Raw genomic sequence first — 25,582 nt, 5'->3', positions numbered from 1 at the left:
CTTATCACACATCAAAAAAAAATAAACATAAAATGTTGGGTAAAGATGCAAATCATATCTAATCTAATCTAAGCTTATCCTAATTAATAATAATATAGATTAGATTAGATATTATATGATTAATTCGATCATCTGCAATATCCTTAAAGAATTCCCAATTTGTTTTTGTTTCAACTTTCAACCATCTAAGAAATATATGTTCGTAACGCTCCAACCATTTCTGTTTTGTGTTCCATTTTTGGTATCGACCAGTGTGTCTGATTCTCTTCACTACATAAAGTTCAGAACACCAACTCTTCTTTTCCACACACGTACAGGTGAAAATACCTTAACCTAAAAGTAGTGCATGGGATATGGTTCAATATTTCTTGGATCGCAATGAATTTAACATGACCAATTTATTCTTTTAGAGTTTATAATTCAATTTTATAATTATTTTGGTGAGTTTTTTTTCTGAACAACCAATTATTTAATATTATAGTTTCCTATAAATAAATAAAAAACATTATAGTTTTTGAACTCTGTTCTAGCTATTACCCATATCACCAAATAATAATATATATACAACAAAAAATAAAATAAAAAAACAAATTTTACTCTTCTATAAAATTGGTGGACGTTCTCCTCAATACAGACTCGTCGACATCGATTTCATTTCCATGTCCAAATAATTAGAAAGTTATTGTCAATAGTTTTTGTTCCTCGATTTTACACTAGCTTGCAAATTCACTTGGTTAGCTAGCTATTGTCAAAGAATAATTAACAGTATTTCATTTTTTGTTTGTATCCGAATTTTCTTTGTTTTTTTTTTGTCTCAGAAAATTCCAAATCCGTATTACAGTCTTGACATAGTAGTTGATGAACTGCTATAAATTAATGTAGTGGTAGAATTACGAATTACAAGCTTGTCTCCATGCAAGTGAAAATGTCTCTGCCGACCAATCTTTGACCATATGAAAGCTTTGTCAATCATAAAAGACAAATTCTCTCTTTTATAGATTCAACTTTACAACAGCTCTTTGCATTAATTATGATCGCAATATCTCATTAAGAGGCCGGTGACCGGCTTTTACATTTTAACACTCGAATCTTCCTCTCTTCCTTGTTCGCATCTCCAGCTATAGAAAGATCTATGTTTGTCGTCCTTTCATGTCATTTTCAAAGGAGACTTGGTTTGGTTTCACATATGATACATAACAAAGGTCACAGAGTTGTTATTTTCATGTTGAATATGATAAATCACCTCCTTCTAGTTTTCGGCTATTTAGAAAAATTCATGTAAATGTTTTTTAATATTGATCATTTTTTCAACCAAATAGTTGTAATCTAGTAGTTTCCCGTTAATGATCGAATATAGCGTTATAGATTTACTTTACGTTTATACAAATTTCTTTTAAAGGTTATCTATATATATACTCATAGTCATACATATGTAAAGTCTATGAAATTTTGGTATTAAAACAAGCTTAGAAGTTGCACTTAGTTAATTTTGATTTTAGAAACACATTTTCATAGCCAAAATTTGACAAAACAAGCCATAACGTTTAGATGACCAGCATTGTCTCTACTATTATGTTAAAAGATGAGCACTAGCTTGCGACGATTAATATGAACAATTTTTCAAACGTTATCATCTTATTTAACTTATAAAGCTGTAGATAAAACACATCATTTCTATGGTATGCTTAGTTGTACTTTTAAGTTTACATATGACGATTAACACCACAAAAAAATGTTTATATATTAACAACTAAACAAGAATAATGTATTTAGCATATATATTAAAAGCAAATGTTAGTACTCTTGACTCTTGTTTATTTGAGAAGGGATTGTGGCTACACTGGCTACTTGCCCAGTGCTCAAGGCTGGGCCTACCAGATTCTTGTTGGATGGATAATATGTGCATGTGGTGTTTCTTTGGGTACACTCAATTTATTTTAATTTTCATAAAAAATTTAGAAAATATTATGCGTTACGAATAACATAAATAACGTTAGACAAAATATATATAATGAAAAAAAGGAGATGATTTGTTTACCCTTATGCTGGCCTACGCCTTTTTGAAAATCACGTACTGACCAGTTTAAAATGAAAAATAAAAAAAGAGAATAACTTAATGACAAGGATTTTTGTCTTTATTTTCATATGACTCTCGTCATATTTATTGGATCTTTTAGTAAGTTCAAAAAAGGTTTTTGTATTTTCTTTTGTTCATCGGAGTGAACCGATACTATGAACTATGATTATGTTATGTATTATCTATCTTATATATAAGCCTATAAAGATGTAAGTTGAAATTCGTTACTAGCTAGATTATCCACAAGAATATTTCTAGCCATTTCACCGTGAGCTCCCTATAGTGCATGAGTACATCGTCGACTCATTTTATTAGTTTGTTGTTTACGTGCCATGTTGTACAACTATGTGAAATTGATGATTCTTTGGGCTAAATATGTATGTTCCTAGTGACATGTTCGAATTGTACGCATTACTTTCGCCGATAATCAGATCATTAATGTATCGGTTTTACTTTTTAATGTAACATTAGAACTAGACTATATATTTTATATGTACAATAAGTTAAGCTTAAACGGGAGGCGAAGGTTATGTGGTTTGAATCTAAAGTTACGGTAAACTAAGATAAGTCCAAAAAGGTAATGTGACTGGAACAAATTAGATAGATGTTTCCGAAATTTAAGGACTAAAGAGTGGTTGTCCTTGGGGATAATATTGCTAAATGATTTACCATGGTCTCAATGAAAATAGAAACGTAGTCATATATAATCTTGTTTGTGTTAACAAAATGAAACGACCGAATTATATCTTCTTGTGAAATACACGACGACTTGTTGCAAGGAATACCAACTTCGAAAATTCGAGCTACACCAGCGTCACCGTCATAACATTACTTTTTACCTTTATTTCTCTTTTCAATTTCATCGTTAACCGCGCTTCCTTCTTGTTAATTAACATGTCGTTGGCGTCACCGACATGAATACAAAGCTCTATATTATATGGAAAGTGCCTCTCACTTTTCAGCATGCATCTACTTCTACTCTATAATATATACGAGCAAAGTTCGTAGATGACTTACTTTAGATTCCTTGAGTGTAAAAGAAAGAATGAACAAAAAAAAAAAAACATGACCACCGTAACATGTGCATACCATATCAAGTCACCCTTTTAGTTTGTTCCCCATAAAGAAATCTTCTCACCTTTTTTTCTTGGTACAAAATCTTCCCAAATCTTCCTTATTTCTTTCATAAACAGAATCAAAAGTTCAAAAACAATATAAACCCATTTGAATGGATTACCGAATCATCTTCTTTACATTTTAATTAATGGGAATGTGAAATGTATTCCACCATCTTTTATCGTTTCTTTATAATCGGGATTCCTAAACTCTAGTCATTTTCCGAAAAATTGTAGACGGTCGAATACTTTACCACTTAAGACGTCTATAATTAATGGCCAAAAGAAAAATTCGTTATATAGACGGAAAGATTGAGACAGTATAATGTGATTATGCAACATCAGCATTCAATATATGGTTTCATGCATCTTCTTTCTTATTAGAAACTCCATAGAATTAAGATTTGATCGATCCTTAAATCTCTCAAGACTCTACTCATCACATTTTGGATTATTAATAAGACCAGGTAATATTTGTAGGGCCGAAGTACACTGTTCTATCATCATTGAATAAAGAAGCTTTATATCATACCGAAAAAAATATGAGTTAAAAGAAAAGTAGATCATATATACTATACGAGTGACCACGTTAAATATTTATGGGTCCATGCTAGAATTGACTAGACCACTACAGTAAAATTTAAAGAAAAAAGTGGCATTGCTTTTGAATTATATATTCATATGATTTCAATTAAAAGTGCACAAATGGTTTATTTATATTAATTCGAATGGTTTGTTTACCATTTAAAAATTACATTCCTTCATGATCTTTCGGTATGTAACTCATGCCTCGTGTCGCGTGGTAAAGAGATGGTACATAGCTTAATTTTATTTCTTTTGGTTGGAGCTACTGTATATGGGAAAATAATTCATTTTATAAGTATTTTTTTTAAAAAAAAAACTCATTTTCATTTTAGAAGTCCATATGACAAACAACACTTGAAACTAATTATTATTGAATCTAGTAATTTATTGAATAATTTGACTTTAAACTTTTGGGCTTCGAAATTAAAAGTCATAAATGTGTCCTAAGAGTGTTCTGATATTCAAAATTATTTTTATCAAATAACACATGTTAGTGATGATAAGTTGATAACCATAAGATGACTATAATAAGGAAAGAAATGGTGATGTATCTCTCTCTCTATATAAATTTTGCCGAATTATGGAAGGGTATGTATTTCATATAATATTCCATGAGTATATTTTTGTCTTTGTCCAATAAAGTTATTCCATGAGAATCTTAGCACCAAATCTTTCACTGTTTTAGACACATGCGCCAACGCCCAAACAACAAGGCACATCATATTGTGTAAACCGCCACCACAACCATTTTATTCTCATTAATATTACCCCTTATATACATCCAAATCATTCTCAACAAGAAAAGTGTATATATAAAACCCCCTGCAACAAGAAAAGTGTAAACTTCAAATTTGTTACTGGAGTCGGTTTTGGTCGAGTAAGTCCCTTCCTTTTCCAAGTCGCTTTTTAGGTTTGTTGTTGTATGATGTATATTGTTCGCTTCTCCAAATAACTTAAATCAACGAAATATCCAAGATCAACCAAATATTGTCGAAATCTTTTCAATATCCCCAATAAAACTAGTGTATCTCTCTTTTTGCATATTCAATACTAATTAGTAGTTACTCAAAAGTTCCTAGAACTCATGTTAGGCAGCCAATTTGCTAATTACACTTTAAAATTACACTTTATTTTTTTTTGCCAAATCTGTAAATATCATATATATGAAGAAAGTTTTGGATTTACATTTTGATTACCAAAAAAATGTGACTAATTTGCTTAAAAAAAATCTCAAAAGAAAAAACATGTGCTAAAATTCTCAAAAACAAACACTATGAACAAAAAAACTATGCTCATGGAGGAACATTAGTCGCCATGCTCCATTAAAATCTACATTCCAAGAACATGTATAACTTTCGTACCTACGGATCAACCAAAAAAAAAAAAAATTGCCACAAAACTCAAATCAATGAGAATAAGGCAACACGTACACACAAGAGTGAAGAGTACATTTGCACGATACAACACACAACACAAGACACACCACGTAAAAAAAAACAAAGAACACCCAAATTACGAAATTACCCTACTTGTCTCGATACTCTATATACGTGAGTATACAATCACATATATTTGTAACAGAAAACAAAGAGAAAAAGCATATAATATACATTTATATAATAATAATCAGAGATATATATATAATACACATAGCAGAGACCCACCTTGTTGTTTATTTCTGAAGAAGAAGAAAAACAGAGCATCATAAGAAGAAAAAAAAAAGCAATGGGATCCTTAGTTCATGTGAAAGAAGCCACAGTTATTACTCCTTCCGACCAAACACCTTCTTCTGTTCTGTCTCTCTCCGCTTTAGATTCTCAGCTTTTCCTCCGATTCACCATTGAATACCTCCTCGTTTACCCACCCGTTTCCGACCCGGAGTATTCTCTCTCCGGTCGTCTCAAATCCGCTCTCTCTCGCGCTCTCGTTCCTTACTTCCCTTTCTCCGGCCGCGTCCGAGAAAAACCCGACGGCGGCGGAGGTCTCGAGGTCAATTGCCGTGGCCAAGGTGCTCTGTTTCTTGAAGCCGTCTCTGACATCCTCACGTGCCTTGACTTTCAGAAACCTCCCCGGCACGTGACTAGCTGGAGAAAGCTTCTTTCGCTCCACGTCATCGATGTCCTCGCTGGTGCTCCACCTCTCGTCGTTCAGCTCACTTGGCTCCGTGACGGTGGTGCTGCTTTAGCCGTCGGTGTTAACCACTGCGTCTCCGATGGAATCGGTAGCGCCGAGTTTCTCACTTTATTCGCCGAGTTATCTAAAGACTCACTGAGTCAAACCGAGTTAAAACGGAAACATCTCTGGGATCGTCAATTGCTTATGCCGTCTCCGATTCGTGACTCGTTGAGTCATCCCGAGTTCAACCGTGTTCCCGATCTATGCGGATTCGTTAACCGATTCAACGCCGAGCGACTCGTTCCTACATCGGTTGTCTTCGAGAGACAGAAACTTAACGAGCTAAAGAAACTCGCGAGTCGACTCGGTGAGTTCAATTCTAAACACACATCGTTCGAGGTACTCTCTGCACATGTATGGCGGAGCTGGGCGAGATCACTGAACTTGCCATCGAATCAGGTCCTTAAGCTTTTGTTTAGCGTCAACATTAGAGACCGAGTCAAACCGAGTCTACCCAGTGGGTTCTACGGGAACGCATTCGTCGTCGGATGTGCTCAAACCACCGTGAAAGACTTGACGGAGAAAGGATTAAGCTACGCGACGATGCTCGTGAAACAAGCGAAGGAGCGAGTCGGTGACGAGTACGTCAGATCGGTGGTGGAAGCTGTGAGCAAGGAGAGAGCGAGTCCTGACTCGGTTGGAGTCTTGATATTGTCGCAATGGTCACGTCTCGGTTTAGAGAAGCTTGATTTTGGTTTGGGTAAACCGGTTCATGTTGGATCGGTCTGTTGCGACCGTTACTGTTTGTTGCTTCCGATTCCTGAACAAAATGACGCCGTTAAAGTAATGGTCGCCGTTCCGTCAAGCTCTGTTGACACGTACGAGAATCTTGTGACGAGTCCTAACGCTTAGATTAGAGAAAGGATAAATTCTAATTTTTTACTCTTTACGTTTTTTACTTTTTTACCTTTTTCTAAAATAAATTATGAACTCTCCTCCGTTGACTTGTAAAATATGAGTTTTGACTTATTTTATTTTAAATCCATTTTTGGTTTTCTTATATTATTTGTTTACTTCCTTCTCCCACCTTCCAATTTATTTGTTTAATCATCCAACATAAATCACCATTATAGATTTATTTATTTTATTCTTCTTCTCATTGCACGCCTATTTGCGATCCACTATCAATTTATCGATTTATTTATAGAAAAATAGGATCTTATAATAGCAAACTAGCAACCGAAAACACTTTTTCTAACTATATATATCGTACATAATACTTTATATGTTTCAAATAAGCTCATAATCTTGTTTAGGACATTAAGTTTAAACTTAACAATGCATTTAAATTGTTGCATAACATAACAACTATTATTACTGGAATTTTATATCAAAAGATAAAAAGGTTCCTTTTGAGATCCGTGATATATAGTAGCCTTGGTGTTCCATTGGTCCCAAGTAGCGCGATTGATGCAATAGTATGTGTCGGCAAACAACAAGCATGATTGGCTATTATTATGTTAAAACCCTTTGTTCTCCTAATTTTAATCTTTTTTTAATGTTTCACCAAATTGTATATGTAGTTAGTTTTTGTATCTATAATTCATAAGTGAAGAAGTATCTATGTCAAAAGAAAAATTGATCGTCTCTATAACTGATTAATATCATTCTGAATTTGTTTAGTTGTTATCTTTTCAATGGTCTTGTAAGTTTTTGCCTTTTGGATGAATTTGTACATTATGGAGAATAAATGTTGAAAACTAGTCTTGTCAAAGAATAATCCGTATAATCAAGTAAAAAAGTTACTTTTAATATTAGATATTTCATTAAACTAACTATATTTGATACTTCACATTTGCTCAAGAATCAAGATATTTTCCACAAAATGAATCCCTTCCCGGAATATTAAACATATCCAAATTCATTTGTTTACATATTATAAGTAGAAACTTTATACATACAAGTCTGTTTACTTTGGACAATTTCCAATTATTCAAGATTCTCAAAATATAAAATCGTAATGGGGATGAGAATCACCATTGGAACCGCCCCATTAAAGATTGAAAATGGTTTGACTAAACTCTGATTAGTTAGAAATGTTTAATACCGGTTTAAGTAGACGTGCGTTAATTCATTATTTAATTAGAGACACCGCAAGTCAGACTGACATGTCGCAGCTTCTATATGACTCGACGCTAATCATAGAATCATATTATAGATTTAATAAGTAATCCTTCTTGAAGGAACTATGACACTTTTACCATAAAAAGGAATTTTGACACTGAATAAGATAATCTGATAAAATATTTGATGACAAATACATTATCATTGATGAAACAAATAAATACGTTATCATTTCATTTTCTTTTGTCAACGATAAATACGCATTATATGAGACATGAATCGACTCATTTATATTTATGGTTGGAGCGAATCTCAATTAGAGATTTGGCACTAAAAAGTCAGCTCGACCAAAGGGAATGAACTTTGCATAACTCATAAATATCTTAATAATCGACTTTTAAATTACGATTTTATTTTATAGCCAGCATGGAACTACCTACTATCCAACGTATATCTGCAAATAGATGTGAAATTACATTTATATATTAAGCTCCACCATACAAAGTAATTAAATAACGATATAATCTAAGTGCATATCCGTATTTCTTAATCTTTTAAGATCATTTTATATGTTCCGACTTGAAGATAACCTAAAACATAGAAAAGAAAACGAATGTACAAAAATTCTGGCGAAATACGCAACCAAAGAGAGAAGTGTTTTGTAAGATTGCTTTATTTGATTCAAAACTCTGATTATAATGTAGTAACATTTTTACATAAATCAATAATATTTGAGATTTCGAGGTGTTATCGATGAAAAGCAAAACGCTAAGAATTATCATACATCGGAATAACTCATAACACATTTGAAGTACTTTAGTTATCTTGATTGTGAGATTCAAGATAGAAGTGGGGAAAAATGGTCTATTCCCGAAAAACGTTTGTTTCCCTGCGAAGCTACTTACACAATCTTAGAATCCGTATAATTGATTCATTAACAAACTAAATAAACATAGCCAACATCAAACAAACTAAGCAAAAAAACAAAGGCTTTGATCGGCAAAGATTCAGATGAAATTTACCCTTTACCTGTAAACAGATACAAATAAATGGTTTTGGTTAGGTTTGTTTAGTTTGTGTATAGTTGCAGAATTCGTTCGAAATATATAGCTAATTTGTTCAGGATTTAAACCTTACACTTAAAATGGACGGATTATAAAAAAGGAATGGACCAGAAAGCCCAATATGAATGCTTCTCCATCGTCTATACTATAGAGGCTTGGTGAGTGATTTGAGTTGAGGTTCTTGAAGCCTATAACGGCTTTATATGTTTTAGGACCTTACTGGTGTTTTTTCTTGGGCATTATTAGCCCAGAGCATTCATTTCACTGTGCGTTTTGGAAAATAGAAATGTTTTGAATCGTTAACAAGTTTTTGGACCTTACTGGTGTTTTTCCTTAGGCATTGGTTGAGAATTTCGTAAAGGTTTTTTGAGAATTCATTTTTTTTTTTATATAGACGCACACATAATCTTAGCTGTTGTTTAAAGTGCAGCCCACGGTTTGTAATCGTGGGCATGTGAATATTTTTATCATCTTGCTCGACAATATTCCTCTGCCGCAACAACCATTTGCTTTTTTTTATATGAAAATATTCAAACATGAACACTTTCTATCTTTCGAAACATATATTTGATCCGTTGCAGAACTTAGTGAGCAAAGCATTGAAATTCTTTGCCTTTTGATATAGTCATCATTTTAACTTAAGCATCTGGAAATCATTTGACTAAAAAAAAAGCCTTCAACAATGTCTCTTTAATGTTATCAAATGTTTGAGTCATTGTTATACAAAATTTCACGTGAATGATTGAGATTGGAATAATCAAGCTATATTGATTGATACTATATAATAAAGTGGATAAATGCAAGAAAATGAATGTATGGCGCAACTAGTTGGGTTCTGCTGAGACATAAAAAGGTGAGAGTTCCAAGGCAATTGGGTTGAGATCTCAGAAACCACAACACAAAAAGCTTTGGTTCTTTTGCTGTCTTTGCTTCTTTCCTCGCCACCTCATCTCTCCCATGCAATATTCCTATTTTTCTCTTCGTTTAATAATTGATAGTTTTGTAGTTGGCAAACAACAAAAGTAAATCCCTTGCAGACGAATCTTTAATTCTATATTAGTAGTATCAATGAAAAGTTTCTAAGTAAACTTGTTATTATGACGATAGTTCTAAGAGTTATGTTTTATAGATTAAAAGGAGTCATGTATATGCTACCATTCATAAGAACAATAGATAATTCAACAAATTCTTATTTTATTTATTTTTACTTTTAGTAAAAGAATATTAAGAAAATTTGTCTCTTAATTTCAATGGTATAAGATCTAAGAAGTCAAGTTTTTATTTCGAAAAAAGTCTAAACGTTAATGGTCTTCCATTTGTTATATTTGTGGGTCAAACATCATAATCTATACGGTAGATTAGTCTTTCTAGGCGACCAAAAAAATAAACTCTCTTCTCTTCTCTCTGTTTTCAAAATTCCTTTTCTTATAAAAAATGTCAGTTATATTTTGTTTTTAATATTTCTTAAAGTCGAAGCATACATAAATGATGACAAAAAAAGAAAGAAGAAGCGTACATAAATATCTACACTATAACTCCTCTTTTTAATATATTTATTTATTTATCCATTGACATGTGAGTATTTTAAATTTCTACATAATTCTTTTTTAAGATTAATAAAAGGTGTAGTATCCAAAATCTAAATCTATCGGACGAAGTATTTGACTGAAGCCAAGTCGTCTTCCAAGAATGGTGTTAAGTGGACTAAATGAACACATATATCTATGTAATGAAAGCAGAAAAATAATTACTGTGTCTCTCTGCATCTGTATTTCTGTCCCTCCAGTGGCTGCAGCAGGCAATGGATCTGCAACACTCTCCGAGTGCGCAAATCAACTTATTTTTCTTCTCCAAAATTTAACAAGTACTACTCCAGAAATATGATTCTAGTTTTTACTTATGTCCAAAAATATGATACGTGTTGTACCAGATGTTTTTCCTCCGATCCCTTAATTATATCTATGTTTACAATTTTATTTTACGTATAAAGATAAAACATCAAAAAAATAGTATCATAAGGTGATTTCCCAACAGCTTAAATTTTTCTCTAAGATCATAATCATCAAGTATAGAAGCTTCGGTTAAGTTCAACACTAAAAGTTAGATTAAAACCAAATTAGGGGCGAATATGGTTAGACCATCTCCAATGGTCACCTCTATAATTTTCTCTATTTTAGAGGTGCCTCTATTTTAGAAGCATTGTGCTCCAATGGTCACCTCTAAAATAGAGTTTCCTCAAAAATAGAAGAAAAATTAGAGATGAATTGTAGAGATCTCTATTTATAGAGACAAAAAGTAAATATTTCTATTTCTTCCTCTATTATAGAGAAAACTCTATTTTAGAGGTGACCATTTGAACATAATGCCTTTAAAATAGAGTCACCTCTATAAATAGAGGAAAATATAAAGATCACTATTAAAAATGCATTTAGATCTTTTACTAGGGTTGTTGGTAATGGTAGATTAATTACCTTGATCCTTTTTAGTATACTTATCTGTTAATGCTTGTTAACCACTTAAATTGCAAGAGAGTTGAACAAAATTGGGTAATTCATGCCACGCTTTGTAATTATTCATTGATTAGTGTTTCATTCTCTACAATTTATGGCTAATCAGCCCCCGTTAGCCGTTATGTAATGATTTATTCTAGTTTCATTGCTTGCCAACTTTAAACGATGCTTTTAATTCTTGAACTCATAAATCATTTTCTTTGTTATCTTTGTCTACTGTTTTATTCACTTGATCTTCTTAATCTTTTAAATTGCCTATCTTTTGCTATGTTTTTGTTACAATTTAAATTGACAAGTACTTAGAAAAACAAACAAAAATGATATCTCTGTTCCATCTTAGATTATTCGTTTCTTATTTCTCTTAATATATATTTTTGAACACGCTTATTTCTCTTATATATGTTGCAATATTCCTAACCTTGGTGAATTTGATTCAGTTCTCTCTGGTTGAATCCTCTGAAATCTGAATGCCTTGGAGTGTTTTCAACATGCGAGTATTTCTCACAATTACCCATCCAATCAAAGAAAAGAACCAACTTCAAGATATTGTTATATATCGCTCATGATTTGCTATAGTTACCCAAAAGAAAGAAAGCAATTAAATGTTTTTATAATATCCTTGATTACATTCCAATGTGTAACAAGTAACTTATGACAACACAAATTTCTTCTTTGGTAGAAAACAAACGGGTAAGTAAAAAGAAAAGAAAAAAAGAAGTGAGTGAGAAGAGAGTGTAAGTATAAATAAAAGAAGCACCGCCCTAATCGACCATTCACAACGATGACATTCAAACACTCTTCAGTTTCCCTTCCTTCTTGATTCGTCCTCTCCACTATTTTTCTCAATTTCTTTAATCTCTCTCTTTCTCTCTCTACTTCCTCTTCCTCTTCTTCTTCTTCTTCTTCTTCATCTATGGACCCTTTAGCTTCCCAACATCAACACAACCATCTGGAAGATAATAACCAAACCCTAACCCATAATAATCCTCAATCCGATTCCACCACCGACTCATCAACTTCCTCCGCTCAACGCAAACGCAAAGGCAAAGGTGGTCCGGACAACTCCAAGTTCCGTTACCGTGGCGTTCGACAAAGAAGCTGGGGCAAATGGGTCGCCGAGATCCGAGAGCCACGTAAGCGCACTCGCAAGTGGCTTGGTACTTTCGCAACCGCCGAAGACGCCGCACGTGCCTACGACCGGGCTGCCGTTTACCTATACGGGTCACGTGCTCAGCTCAACTTAACCCCTTCGTCTCCTTCCTCCGTCTCTTCCTCTTCCTCCTCCGTCTCCGCCGCTTCTTCTCCTTCCACCTCCTCTTCCTCCACTCAAACCCTAAGACCTCTCCTCCCTCGCCCCGCCGCCGCCACCGTAGGAGGAGGAGCCAACTTTGGTCCGTACGGTATCCCTTTTAACAACAACATCTTCCTTAATGGTGGGACCTCTATGTTATGCCCTAGTTATGGTTTTTTCCCTCAACAACAACAACAACAAAATCAGATGGTCCAGATGGGACAATTCCAACACCAACAGTATCAGAATCTTCATTCTAATACTAACAATAACAAGATTTCTGACATCGAGCTCACTGATGTTCCGGTAACTAATTCGACTTCGTTTCATCATGAGGTGGCGTTAGGGCAGGAACAAGGAGGAAGTGGGTGTAATAATAATAGTTCGATGGAGGATTTGAACTCTCTAGCTGGTTCGGTGGGTTCGAGTCTATCAATAACTCATCCACCGCCGTTGGTTGATCCGGTATGTTCTATGGGTCTGGATCCGGGTTATATGGTTGGAGATGGATCTTCGACCATTTGGCCTTTTGGAGGAGAAGAAGAATATAGTCATAATTGGGGGAGTATTTGGGATTTTATTGATCCCATCTTGGGGGAATTCTATTAATTTGTTTTTGTGGAAGATCATATTATATACGATGAGCATCCCTAAGGTCGGTCAAGAGCATTGGAGATTCATTGTTGAGAGGAATCAAAGAGATTGCATTCTATGAGGAGCTCTGCATGCAAAATTTTGGAGGATTTTTTTACTACCTATAGAGATAAATAAGAGGGTATTTTTATTATTTTTTTGAAGATTTTTATTTTCAAGGAATTCGTAAAAGAGATTACGGTTCCAATAAAGTATGTATATGTGGAAGAGAATCGGAGGAGATGGTGGAAAGTTGTATGGGAATTTTATTGGTTCAACACTTCCTTCACAGTGTGCCTACCTTAATATATAATTATTGATAGGATATGATAATTTCTGTTTGGTTGTTCGAGTTTCAGAGGTTATATATAGTTATATTTTGTTTATCTCTGAGAATATTTACACATATCTCTATTAAGTTTTAGTAATATAGGAATCATCAATGTAGAAACTATGGAGAGAAACACGTTTTCAAAAAGTGTTCATCACTGGATGCATAATTGTTGTCGTTGAGAAGATTATTTACATTATTCGAGCTGGGTATTCTCACACCAACACTTCATATTCAAGTTTACAATTTTTTGTATCGATCATCCTTCAAAGTGTTTGGACATGATTTTGTCCGAATCCTAGCTTTCTTTGACTAAAAAGAGTTCTCCGTTTCTGTATTTCCCTTGTCCTGTGATTTCTTGTTTACTATGGTGTTTATTGGAAGTTGACAAGAAAAAATCAATTTTATTTTTTGTTTATGATTATATTTCGAATCTTTTAACAGTATTATACAAAATTTAAATTAAAAATAATCCCATATCTGACTGGGTTATACATGAATATTTCAATATTAATAATTAATTTAATTTATAATAATTATATATACAAAACACAACAAAATAGATTATTATATTTTCATTTGTTATATGAAATCACAACACTTTTCTATATCTTGGTTACGTAATAATTTAAGTGCACAAATATGGGTATGGTGATTCATATACTAGATAGAGATTGACATAAACTTTTCTAGAACCGATTATTTTGGTAATCAAATCATACAATGTTGTTTATGAAAGATCACCAGACAATGTGGAATAAAGCTTAGTTTTATTGTTTTCCTCTATATCTTGGTATTATTGAAATCTGGCAAAGTAGTACCAAACCGAATCCAAAAAAAACAAAATCGAGAAACAAAGAGAGTTACTACGTACACAAAAGAAAACATTCAACCACAACAACACAACGATGAGAGAAAAAAGATCGCTAAACAAAGAAAAAGAAAAAGATACAAGATGTCCATTAGAGTTTTAAGAATATATTATTCTCTTATATTTTTCCCTTAAAAGTATTGTTGTTTCAGTTTTTTGTATAAAACAATTATAAACAATTCTCAGTTTAGAGTCTCAATGTAATAACAAGAAAACATCTGAAGTAAAAAAAACAATTTATAAATAAAGAATTCAAGAGTCAACTTTTATGTATACATATGGTAATACATATATATATATATTTAATTCATACTATGTAAATATGAAAATGATACTTACACTGAAGAAAATGTATAGTCAACATTTAGTTTCCAAAATAATTATCTAACACTATGAATTAATATGATTCACAACAATGAAAATAATGTTAGTCAATATAATCATTAGCATTAAATAATGACAGAACAATTAATTAAATCATCAATTTGGTATATTGACTAGGACCTAAATTTGGACAGAAATTCAGTTATTTCAATTTTCTGTAATAGTACAATTAACCACATAAAGATTTTAACATGTTAATGGTTTGATTTGGATTTTAGTTTTTGTTTACTAGTATTGTTTTTAAAGAATAATCAATGTAAAACCAAATCCAATATAGTTTGGTAAATTTTTAATTAGCTTTGAATTCAGTTCTTAAACTTTTACTTTTTTAGCAAAATAAGTTTCATTTTTAGTCAATTTTCTATGGTATTTATGATATTTGAAAATAACTTTATAACCAAAACATAGGAAAATTCTAGTTTTTGAGTTGATATTTTCAACTTGGTTTAGATCTAAAAGGTTTGGTTTAACTAAAACATTACCATAGACATTCAATATTTTTTAGTAAGTAGCAATTAATTTTACATCTTTTGACTAGTATCATTTTCCAAAATCTCATCTTTTCAACACTATTTAAACGGATTCCCGCGCTAATCTTCATTCATATGCTCAACAACATTTAAAATTTTAAAAGAGAGAAATAAAAATCGAAGAGTGATCATGACAAGAAAGAAAGTAAAACTTGTATGGATCGAGAATGACAAGTCAAGAGCAACAAGTTTGCAAAAAATGAGGGTAGGATTACTTAAAAAGGTGAAAGAGCTAACCATATTGTGTGCTGTAAGGGCTATTGTAATCATTTTCAGCCCCGATAAGGTTGGACCATTGGTGTGGCCATCTCCTCAGGCGACTCATGGTCTCCTAGACGAATTTTTCGCTTTACCGAAGTCCGTGCAGAAGAAGAAAGAGTCAAATGTCGAATCCTACCTAAAAGAGAAGACACATAAGTTTCAAGAACAATTGAAGAAGAGTAAAAAGAAGAACAAGGAGCATGTCATTGATGAGCTGATGATGCAACTCCAAAGCGGTCGTGAAATTGCTGATCTTAACCAAAGTGAGATGTATGCCTTGTTATCTTTCTCAAGAGATACTATCCTACTTTGTAGGAAGAAACTAGCTTTCATGCAATTTCCTCCTCTTCGCGATCCACCAGTGTTTCCATTTGAAATACAAGTCGAAGAGTTCAAAACCACCACAAATGATGGTTTTGTAGGAGGCGGTCAAGATAATAAAAGAGCTGGAAGGACAGATGAAGCAACAAGATTCATCAACACCGATATATTTAAGCAGAGTAAAAGTTATTACTTTTTTGATGAATGGGTTTTTCCACCTAGTCCACCTAAATATGAAATACCGCAACAAATGGAGAACGGAAATCCAAACCCTAAAAGCTATCGTCTTTATCAAGGAAGCAGTAGCAACGGAAACCCTCATTTGGAAATGGATCCATTTCGTCTCCAAATGATGACTTCCCAAGGTTTGGCTGGGTCAGTCTCCCAACCTTTACAACATCACAGCATGATCAATAATCCAACAATGGCTATGAATCAACCAAGCCAAGATCCTTTTGATTACATGAGAAGTGAGCTGGGAATAAACGAAGGAATCAACATTAACAACTCACAATTTTACATGAGCAACAACACTATAACGGCTAATGATGGTGTTCGCCAAGAACCATATCCTAATGTAACAACCGCTGGAGAAAACAATGGTGATGCGACGACGTCTAATACCAACATGGTGTGGCCGGGTTTTAACAATCATCATTTCTAAACTCTTGATTTGGTTTGTGTTCTAAGTTTGTATGCGTTTATCTTTAAACTGTGTTTCTTTGTTTGTTTGTGGAGCTTTAAAAAGCTTTTCTTTTTGTTGTTTTAAACTTGTGTTTGTCTTTTTTTTTTCTACAAACTGTTGGTCATTTTGTTTCGTTGTTTTGGAATAAAAAATCTTTTTATTTTGTTGACTTTGAGTTGGTCATTTTGTTTCGTTGATTTTGACTATGCATTTTTATTTCATCGGAGACCTATCTCTTATTTCTATATTTTATTGTGATTTACTTTTTTTTTCCATCCTTAATCTTAATCATTAACCTGATTTTATTAAAATGCATACGTTTTTTTTTATATAAAAACATTAATAAGTATATGATGGATGAGTTGGCCAAATTTATAACAAATTTTCTTTAAAAACCCATAGAAACAAACAAATAATTTATTTTAACAGACAGAAAAAAAGAATATTTAACTTTTGATTCTCGTCCAAATTTCTTAAAAGCTAAGAATATATAAGCAAAAGGCCCATATTGTTATATGGGCTAAGAAAAAGGCCCATATATATATACCTCTACCCTAGGGTTTTCAAGGTATATATTCACAGTTACGCTACATTTCCACTTCTTGTTACCGTCGCCGTGAAATCGCCGATTAGGGTTCTGAGCAAAAGAGTTTCTCCGCCATGAGAGCTAAGGTATTCATCTTTCAAATCTTCACCAATACATTTTAGTCTATCAATCTGCTACGTCTCTTATTGTTGCTGCTAAGTTTCTGTATATGCGTGGTTTCGCAGTGGAAGAAGAAGCGAATGAGGAGGCTGAAGAGGAAGAGACGAAAGATGAGACAGCGATCTAAGTAGACTCATCTTCAAGACCTTCCCTGTTTCTGTCTTTTCGCTTAAATCCTAAGTACTTTTGTCTGAACTTGTTTCAGTTAAGTTATTCCTTGTTGTTGGATTGTTATGGATTCTCAATTAATGTTAAAGCTTAATCTATCTACTCAGTTTATTACGAATAATGTTATTCTTGGCTTAGGTCTTATGGAATGATTTAGATTTAGGTTATACAAATCTTGAAATATACAAATCGTGATTGGTTTAGTAGGAACAAATCTAAACCAAAATGCGGAAAAAACCTTTAGTAATAATGAGGTTTGTGTTATACTATGTATATGTATATTGTGAAATTTATTCATTGTGAGAATAATGAGAAGAGAGGAACCATCTCTGTCTTTTACTTCTGATTCTGCAAACTGAAGAAGTAGTCGTAGAAGAAGATGTGATTCGATTTAACGCAGAGCAGAGAGATTGCTTCAAAGCTTTTGCTGAAGCAGCTATGTTTGTAGTCTCATTGCAGTTGCTATCTTTTAAGATGAAATTGATTCTCATTCTTCCCCCAACAGAGATTATCTCTGCTTGGATTGTTTCGAGTTGAAGCTTTGTGAGAACTCTAATAATCTCTGAGATTGCTTCGGGTTGATCTTCGCAGCAAAAAGAAGCTTTGAAGATGATTGTGTTTGTGTTTGATTCAAAGTCAGAGATAGTTTCAGGCTGTACAGTTACTTCATCTGCTTCTGTTGGAAGATCTTGGAAGATTGGTGATTCTGCTGCTTTTTGTTTGAGTTCTTTCACTTGTTCAATCACTGTTGCTAATAGAGCTGCTTTGTCTAACTGCAGTAGAGTCAAGTCAAAATCGGTTTACATAACCCAGCTAGAAAATAAACCGGTCAACTCGAATTAAAAATTCTTTAACCGAAATCAGATATAAACCGGTTTGCTCAAATTGAAGTTTCATGACTGAACCGAGAGTATTTCAGTTGTGAGAGTCATACATACCTTGTCGGAATTGGGGACAAGTTTCCGGAGAGCAGTGAGGTGAGAATTTATCCGGTCACGGCGTCTTTTCTCCGCTAGACGGTGGCTTCTTGAAAGTGACTCAGCTTTTTCGATCCCACCGACACAATCATCAGCCGGGAAATTACCACCGAAGGAGGAAGAAGAGAAGCCAAGATTAAACCGGTTCCAATCAGAATCAGAGGACTCAGATTGTAGTGACCACGAGACCATATATGGAGTTGTAGAATCAGACCACTTGCTTGAGTCGTAAGAATTCTCCATCGCCACGAGAAACCTAATAAAGAATTGCTTAATAAGTTTTATTTTTTGTATTTTAAAAAGAAGTTATAAGTTTTTTTTTTTTTTTTTTGCAGAATCTGAAACTGGTTTTCTGTGTAAGTAGTGGAAGTGAGTGAGATAGAGAGAGGTCGAAGTTTGGGTGTTGATCTAAATAATGAAGGAGAAATTTAAGGTTGATGTTGATTGGTGTGATACTCCTTGTAGACTTTTATTGCTCTTTTCTTTATATGATGAAATTTAAAATTTGCATAAACGTGCAGAGCCGCAAATTTTGTGTTGAATTTTCGCTCACCACTTAAAGAGTCATATGATATGGAGTTATAATTTTGTAAGAAATTCGAGGTAGAAATTTCGTATTTTTTTGGGTCGCATATTATTGTACAAGTGACATTGTATAAATAAAGTGTTATCGTATAAAAATAACTTGGTCCTTGTTTACAATTTTTACACACGTGTTTTTTTGCGAATAAATATGTTAGTGCATGTACTCCAAAGTTTACTATCTCACTAAAACTTGATTATTCCTAAGTATATACAATTTTTGTGTGTGTGTGGATAAGTAAACATACAAGTTGTTTTCGAGATCTAATTTAAGATAGGGATATGTAGTTTGAAAGTTGAGTCGTTCAAATCAAATAGGTATATCGACCCACTTTAATCATATGGAAAAAGACCAACTGGTTATAAAGTCGATCGAAAACATCATTGAAATCGATATATGAAAATAGTAGAAAATTTGGATTTGACAACGATTATCGTCAATAACAATCATTGGAGGGAAATGCTTTTATCTTTAACTTTTCTATTTGTAAAAAAAAAAAAATTTTACCGGACCGGTGGTATCACTCACATCTCTCATGTTCCAATCATTTTCTCTACATTTTTTTCTTTATGATCATATTTTCTGAGCAGAGTTTTGAATTGGAACTAAGAGCATCCACATTGGTCATTTTTTTGTGGGTGTCTTTAAATATAAAACTAGTAAAAAAAATATAAAGCAAATGAGGAGTGTCTTTAATTTTTGATTTGTATCTCTAAGAAGACATTTGAGACACCAAAAAGAGGAGATGTCTTTGATTTTATTATTAATCTATACTAAAGACACATATCAAAAGCTATACAATGAAGATGCTAATGATAATTTGCCACATTGACAACTTTTCTCCACGTTCTCAATGCCTTCTTTAGCGGTATCCACTTTTTCCTTTCACTTGCCTACTCGAAACATGGTATATGGATTTTATTTTGCATAGTCAAATATCGAAATTACTAGCTAGATATTCATTGTGTTTGTTCGTCAATCGTTATAGAAAATAAATGAAACAGATAATGAGATTTGGAGATGTTGTAGCATGGCCTCATGGGACAATGTGTTTTAATGAGATAAAATGGTGACGGGAACATGTGGAGAGGAATACATAGAGGTCGACGAAGGACAGAAGACCAAATCAAAGATGTTTGAGCTAGTTTATAGATTTCGTCGTCTCTTTATTCTGATCAAATATCATTTACTCATTTTTCACAAACGTACTTTCACTATATGTTATCATCAAATAAGTTTTTACAAATATATCTATATATATATATATATATAATTGTAAAATTGATTTATCTTTCTATTACATGTATGAAATGATTTATCTTTTCTGTTTGCATCAGTTTTTGAGATCTTAAACATACCGTATTGTTATATCTATTCTTTCACACGATTTAGTAAAAACCCTAAAAAGACGATCCACTACAAACTTTGTTTTCTCTTCACGCTTCACAAATTTACTATAGTCACAACGTTTATAAAACATAAAAGTAATAAATAAAAATCGCATTGTAGTTGAACCGCATTTTACAGAAATTATAATGTATTATTGTGTGATATGAGAAAAAAAAAACTTGTTGTATGCGCATCGACAGAAAAAACAAGCTTTAACTTAGATTTGGTGGCGCTTCTTGTCACATATACTCACATGCGGAAGAGAGAAGCCTTTATTCAATAATTAATATATGTGGTTCCACTAAAACGATTTTTTGTTTTTCAAGTTTTTAATCGCATATATCCATAAAATTTGCGCATAAATCAAGATATGTAGGGCCAAAAGTAACACTTCAAATCAAAACTTTCATACCACACATTGGACTAAAAATAATTCTCAAGATTGTAGTCAGATTCGAGTTTATCAATCCATTGACATTCTAGTTCTTATTACCCACTGACACTCTAGTGATTTGGGTTGAACTTTATCAATCAAACTGACAATCTTGGAACTTTGTGAATCAAAGTTGGTAAAGAAAGTATAAAATCTGGAAGGGAATCAATCGATCTTGTTGCTATTTAAAAAGTTTATGATGGCCGATCATGATTGATAATTTCTGATATCTCAAAGTATGCAATTCATCCTCTTACTCATCAAGATTCAAGCATCTCAAGTAACAAGCCTAACACTATTGAAAATTAAGTGGTACGGTGAGAATCTTAAGTAAAGATTCTTCAACGATGGGAATAATCATATGTTTATATAGAATGAATAATTGTAACAAAGTGTTCGCATGATGATCATCTTTTCGGTGGGAATAATTTGGAGTTGCCATCTTGGTAAATTGGTAATCATATCAAGCAATCGAGTACTACACTACTTTGTTAGTTACTTTTCCGTTTTCGTCGTATATTACATCTTTTTAATCTTTGTTAATAGAACAACTGTTGACTACCGACAATGAAGACTTGTCTTCCGTCTCTTTTAGTTTGGAGCATTTAAAGTGAATATTGGGGATTTCTCATTTTTTTTAACTCGTTAGGGTTAATAAGAAATGATGTTTTGGAAATTATATTGTTACAAAAAAATAGTTTTTTCAAAATGTATGATCAAAATGTTTGCGCAGACACTGTTACTACGCCTATTCTTTAACCTCGTGCTCGTAGTCGTAGATTCGTGAACATTTTTATACAATGAAGGTTTTTGTATTAAATATTATATTTTATATATATTGGCACTTGGCAGGACTTATTTTGTGCAAAAAGCGAAAGTGATATTTACTAAATGTACTATAGAAAAAAAACTATTTGAGCAAATGTTTTACATGTCACAAGGACCACGACCAACCATTCACCGGCGTGACCAAAAACAATCATTTGAGAACTTTAAAAAGAAGAATCTATAATTAACAACAAGCATCATACTATGAAAGTACTGAAAAAACTAATACTTATTAAGAAACCCAATTAATTGAAATCTGTCAAATTTTAGTTTCCAACTCCATAGTATTAGAATTTACGTTCTTGACCATTCAATTATTTTTCCATATCGATTAAACTGATTTTAACAAGGTAACGAGGCGTTTGAGCATGAGGTGCAATAGCAAGAGTCAGCTTTGAAAGAGTGGTTCCAGGCTATGTGTTGTCCATGGATAACGATGATGCTCCTTGGCTTTTTATAACTGTGTTTTAGTGATTCCTCTTGTAGTCTTATTCCTTACTCTGTTTCTAATGTTATTTGCTACATTCACATAATCTTGCTCTCTTGTTAAGATCCAATTCCGACCATTCATTGAAGTGAATAGCACCAAGTTTCTCATAATAAAATGCATTCGGACAAATCGAAAACGTTTGAAAGCAAATGTTGGTGTCAGTTTTCCCCAACAGTCAACTAGAAATAGGAAGATCTTACTCGTTTCTTTTGACCAAACTGTTTCTTACAACGTCTACGTCAGACCTTTAACCAGAATTAAAAAAAAAAATCTATAAAGAGAGGATAAAAGGTATAACCTAGCTTGTCTTGTGCGTTTAAAAGCTAGTGCAGTAAGCAGGTTTTGAGGGTTTAAGAACTGTCATTTAAGAGGACCTGTGAAAATGGGTCGAATCGCAGTTTTGAAGTCCTCACAAAACCGTTGTTCAGAGAACCTTGCCGCTCGTTTTCTAGCAGATTCAGCCATTTTAAGCCTCTCTGTTTCATTCATCTTCACAATCTCAAGGATCGCTTCAGCGTATTCCTCCACAGTCTCAGCAAGAAACCCGGTTTTTTGTCCGTCTTCTTCCAACACAATGTCCATTTTAGGTCCAGCTGAGTTGTGAGCTGCATCACAATTAAAAACAGAGGATCCATTAGAGAAATTGCAAGAGTAACTGAAAGATAAAATCACATATACAAGTCCTTAAGTCTGACCTATTGGGATTGCACCAGCAGCCATGTACTCAACAACACTTATACCAAAGTGTTCATCTATCATCCCATGCAGTCCTGCAACTGCATTTCCTAACAGTTCCACTAGTTCTCTGCAGTCCGATACTAACAACTAAGAATCATGGAAGCTCTGATAGTATTGCAAGACAAAATAGAGAATGCCGTAAAGAGCTTTGAGCAAATACCTGTACATGGCATTTTTATAGAATTGCACGTCTCCATCTACTTTTAGTTCCACTGCTCTGTCTTTCAATTTCTGCAGACGTTCTTCATCTGAATTGTTTCTACAACTTCCCACAAATTGGAGCTTGGGTCTAGGGACGTCTGCATCTAGCTTCTCTAAGGCTAGTGAAAAGGCCTCAAGCTGAAGCATATGAGCCTGTTACAAGACTGTAATTGAGTAAGCTGGACGACTCTTTTGAACTTTGGAGTGTGAGCCCTCAAAACTATAGTACCCTATTCTCATAAGTCAAATACTGGATCCCTCACCTTCTCAGGACGAAATTGAGCAACTGATATGATTTTAGGAGGATCAGATGATCGTTCAAGAGGAAACGCCTGCAATAAGCCCAAGATGTCAGCAAATACTGAGATGTAACCAGAAAACAGACAAAAATCATAAGATTCGAGCTGTCTGAAGGTTATCACCTGAAGTCCTGAAGTATCACAGGGCGGGTAGACCCGTGTAATCCGTTCTGGAATTCTCCAAAGCACTTCGATATGGGACTTAGTCCACGAAGAGTTAACCATAGCTAAATGAGTACATGACCCAACCATCCCATACATCCAGCTAAAAGCTCTGTAATAGACTAATTTGCAAGTAGATAACCAATTGCTACACAAAAAAAGCAACAAACATCATTACACTAAACAAAGAAATAGAAACTTTTCACTTTTGAAAAACACCAAATAAGCAAGGAGATAACCAAAACCTCTTAGCAATGGAAGCATCATTGTTATACATAGAGTTCCTCTGACGAACACGAGAAATCATATCCAAACTAATAGTTGGATAATGAGTATAGCAAACAACTTTGCAACCAAAGATCCGAGCAAGAGGATATGTAAACGCATATCCACTAGTGTCAAGGAAATACAAAGGAGTGAACATGCGTAATGCTTCCCACGCTAAGTAAACCGAACCAAGACTCTGACCTATCATTGTAAAATGTGGGTAAGTACTCTCTTCAATCCATTTCCTTTTGTTTAGATGAATCACCTAAAGCCACACAACAACAACCAACAAAAGCACAAAACTTGCATCAAAACTAACCCAAATTGCAAAATTGAAACTTGCCCTCAAATCTGAGAGGTTCTGTGTTATTAGAACCAATTCAAATTGATAAAAATTTAAACTTTAGGAGTAATGGGACCTTAGGAGGAGACTGAAGGTGAACACCGAATCGATCAACGGCGCGACGAGCTAAGCTATCAGAAGAAGAGTCATGATCTCCGGTGAAGATGACACAGTCAAGATCGGGATTTTCCTCTTGAATGGCTTTAACGGCGCACCAGAGCACTCTCTCGCCGCCGCCACCGTCGTTCGTGTACGGATGGAAGAATCCTACCGCACGTTTTCTGCTCTTTCTTGCATTGATCACGGAAAGAAATAAACTCAGAGATACGGCGAAGATGATCGTGAGAAGTGTATAGAGAATGAAGTAGATCGCCATTGGAAGCAGATCGCTGAGCGAAAATTTACAAGTCCGACACTTTTTATTTTTAGTTTCAATCGTCTTAAATCGTGTTTCTGAATATTGTAGAAAACACACCAAACTATGAATATATTACAGTTGTACCCCTTGTATCTTGATTAGTTAAATAATTGGGGGTTAACTACCAAAATTGATGATAATGTCCTTTCATCACCTCCTCTAAAATTTAAATGGTGTGAATTATTAATTTATAGAGAGTTTTTACTAATTTTAAAAAATTTACATTGTTCTTAATGTGATTATTGTCTTTGTCCAGGATCTTGCAGCAAGAATTTTTTATTTTTTTGTCTACATCCAATTTTCATTTCTTCAATACCTTTTTCTACAAAAAGTTTGATGAATTGTAAGGTAGTATTTCATCTCATGTAATCATGAGAAAATATTTCTTGCATTCTCATGATTCACAATTTATCTTAGTTACTTACGTTGATATATTGGTTCATCTATGTTTTCTCAGAACTACAAGAAAACAACTCATATTGGTGTGTTTCTAACCATTTTCCGACTAATATTTTGGTCAGAATGATATGATTATGTGAAGAACCTCACACCAATGTCAATGCTAATTTATATTTTATAAACTCTCCCTTCCCTTTTTAAATAAACTTTTGTTTGTAAGAAGCATTACAAAACCTTAGCATGTGATCTTGTTCATTATTCTGAGTTGTTGGAAGAGGCGGAGG

The 25,582-nt window shown here is 33.5% G+C and overlaps 6 protein-coding genes, 1 long non-coding RNA gene and 1 other non-coding gene across 8 annotated transcripts; 4 read left to right on the top strand and 4 right to left on the bottom strand.

Moving 5' to 3' along the window:
* The first annotated feature begins 5,265 nt into the window (after positions 1-5,265).
* AT2G40230 (HXXXD-type acyl-transferase family protein) lies at positions 5,266-7,009 on the top strand. Its single transcript, NM_129581.4, has one exon. The coding sequence runs from the start codon at positions 5,503-5,505 to the stop codon at positions 6,802-6,804; it is 1,302 nt and encodes a 433-aa protein (NP_181552.1). The 5' UTR covers positions 5,266-5,502; the 3' UTR covers positions 6,805-7,009.
* Positions 7,010-8,858: 1,849 nt separating this feature from the next.
* Positions 8,859-9,200, bottom strand: AT2G09125. The gene has a single exon (NR_140474.1). It is a non-coding gene; the product is annotated as an other RNA (long non-coding RNA).
* A 2,018-nt stretch (positions 9,201-11,218) lies between these two features.
* Positions 11,219-11,505, bottom strand: MIR5662. The gene has a single exon (NR_140473.1). It is a non-coding gene; the product is annotated as a microRNA ath-MIR5662 precursor (primary transcript).
* A 998-nt stretch (positions 11,506-12,503) lies between these two features.
* Positions 12,504-13,842, top strand: ABI4 (Integrase-type DNA-binding superfamily protein; the record flags this gene model as incomplete). The annotated part of the gene is made up of 1 exon (NM_129580.2): positions 12,504-13,842. The coding sequence occupies one exon, from the start codon at positions 12,504-12,506 to the stop codon at positions 13,488-13,490; it is 987 nt and encodes a 328-aa protein (NP_181551.1). The 3' UTR covers positions 13,491-13,842.
* A 1,918-nt stretch (positions 13,843-15,760) lies between these two features.
* On the top strand, positions 15,761-16,876 carry AGL48 (AGAMOUS-like 48; the record flags this gene model as incomplete). The annotated part of the gene is made up of 1 exon (NM_129579.1): positions 15,761-16,876. One exon carries the CDS (start codon positions 15,761-15,763, stop codon positions 16,874-16,876), a length of 1,116 nt encoding a protein of 371 aa, NP_181550.1.
* Positions 16,877-17,466: 590 nt separating this feature from the next.
* AT2G40205 (Ribosomal protein L41 family) lies at positions 17,467-17,914 on the top strand. The gene is made up of 2 exons (NM_179997.2): positions 17,467-17,569; positions 17,669-17,914. Exons 1-2 carry the CDS (start codon positions 17,558-17,560, stop codon positions 17,732-17,734), a joined length of 78 nt encoding a protein of 25 aa, NP_850328.1. The 5' UTR covers positions 17,467-17,557; the 3' UTR covers positions 17,735-17,914.
* AT2G40200 (basic helix-loop-helix (bHLH) DNA-binding superfamily protein) lies at positions 17,713-19,079 on the bottom strand. Its single transcript, NM_129578.4, has 2 exons — positions 18,710-19,079; positions 17,713-18,544 (listed from the first exon to the last, which is right to left on the bottom strand). The coding sequence occupies exons 1-2, from the start codon at positions 18,989-18,991 to the stop codon at positions 18,062-18,064; spliced, it is 765 nt and encodes a 254-aa protein (NP_181549.1). The 5' UTR covers positions 18,992-19,079; the 3' UTR covers positions 17,713-18,061.
* A 3,419-nt stretch (positions 19,080-22,498) lies between these two features.
* Positions 22,499-24,916, bottom strand: LEW3 (UDP-Glycosyltransferase superfamily protein). Its single transcript, NM_129577.5, has 7 exons — positions 24,558-24,916; positions 24,117-24,403; positions 23,833-24,019; positions 23,674-23,742; positions 23,370-23,563; positions 23,167-23,276; positions 22,499-23,076 (listed from the first exon to the last, which is right to left on the bottom strand). The coding sequence occupies exons 1-7, from the start codon at positions 24,855-24,857 to the stop codon at positions 22,832-22,834; spliced, it is 1,392 nt and encodes a 463-aa protein (NP_181548.2). The 5' UTR covers positions 24,858-24,916; the 3' UTR covers positions 22,499-22,831.
* Between the last annotated feature and the right edge of the window lie 666 nt (positions 24,917-25,582).

This window comes from Arabidopsis thaliana, chromosome 2 (genome assembly GCF_000001735.4).
Source record: "Arabidopsis thaliana chromosome 2, partial sequence".
NCBI classification, from domain to species: Eukaryota; Viridiplantae; Streptophyta; class Magnoliopsida; order Brassicales; family Brassicaceae; genus Arabidopsis; species Arabidopsis thaliana.
The sequence above is the reverse complement of the archived record's forward strand: the minus strand, read 5'-3'. Positions and strand labels throughout refer to the sequence as shown.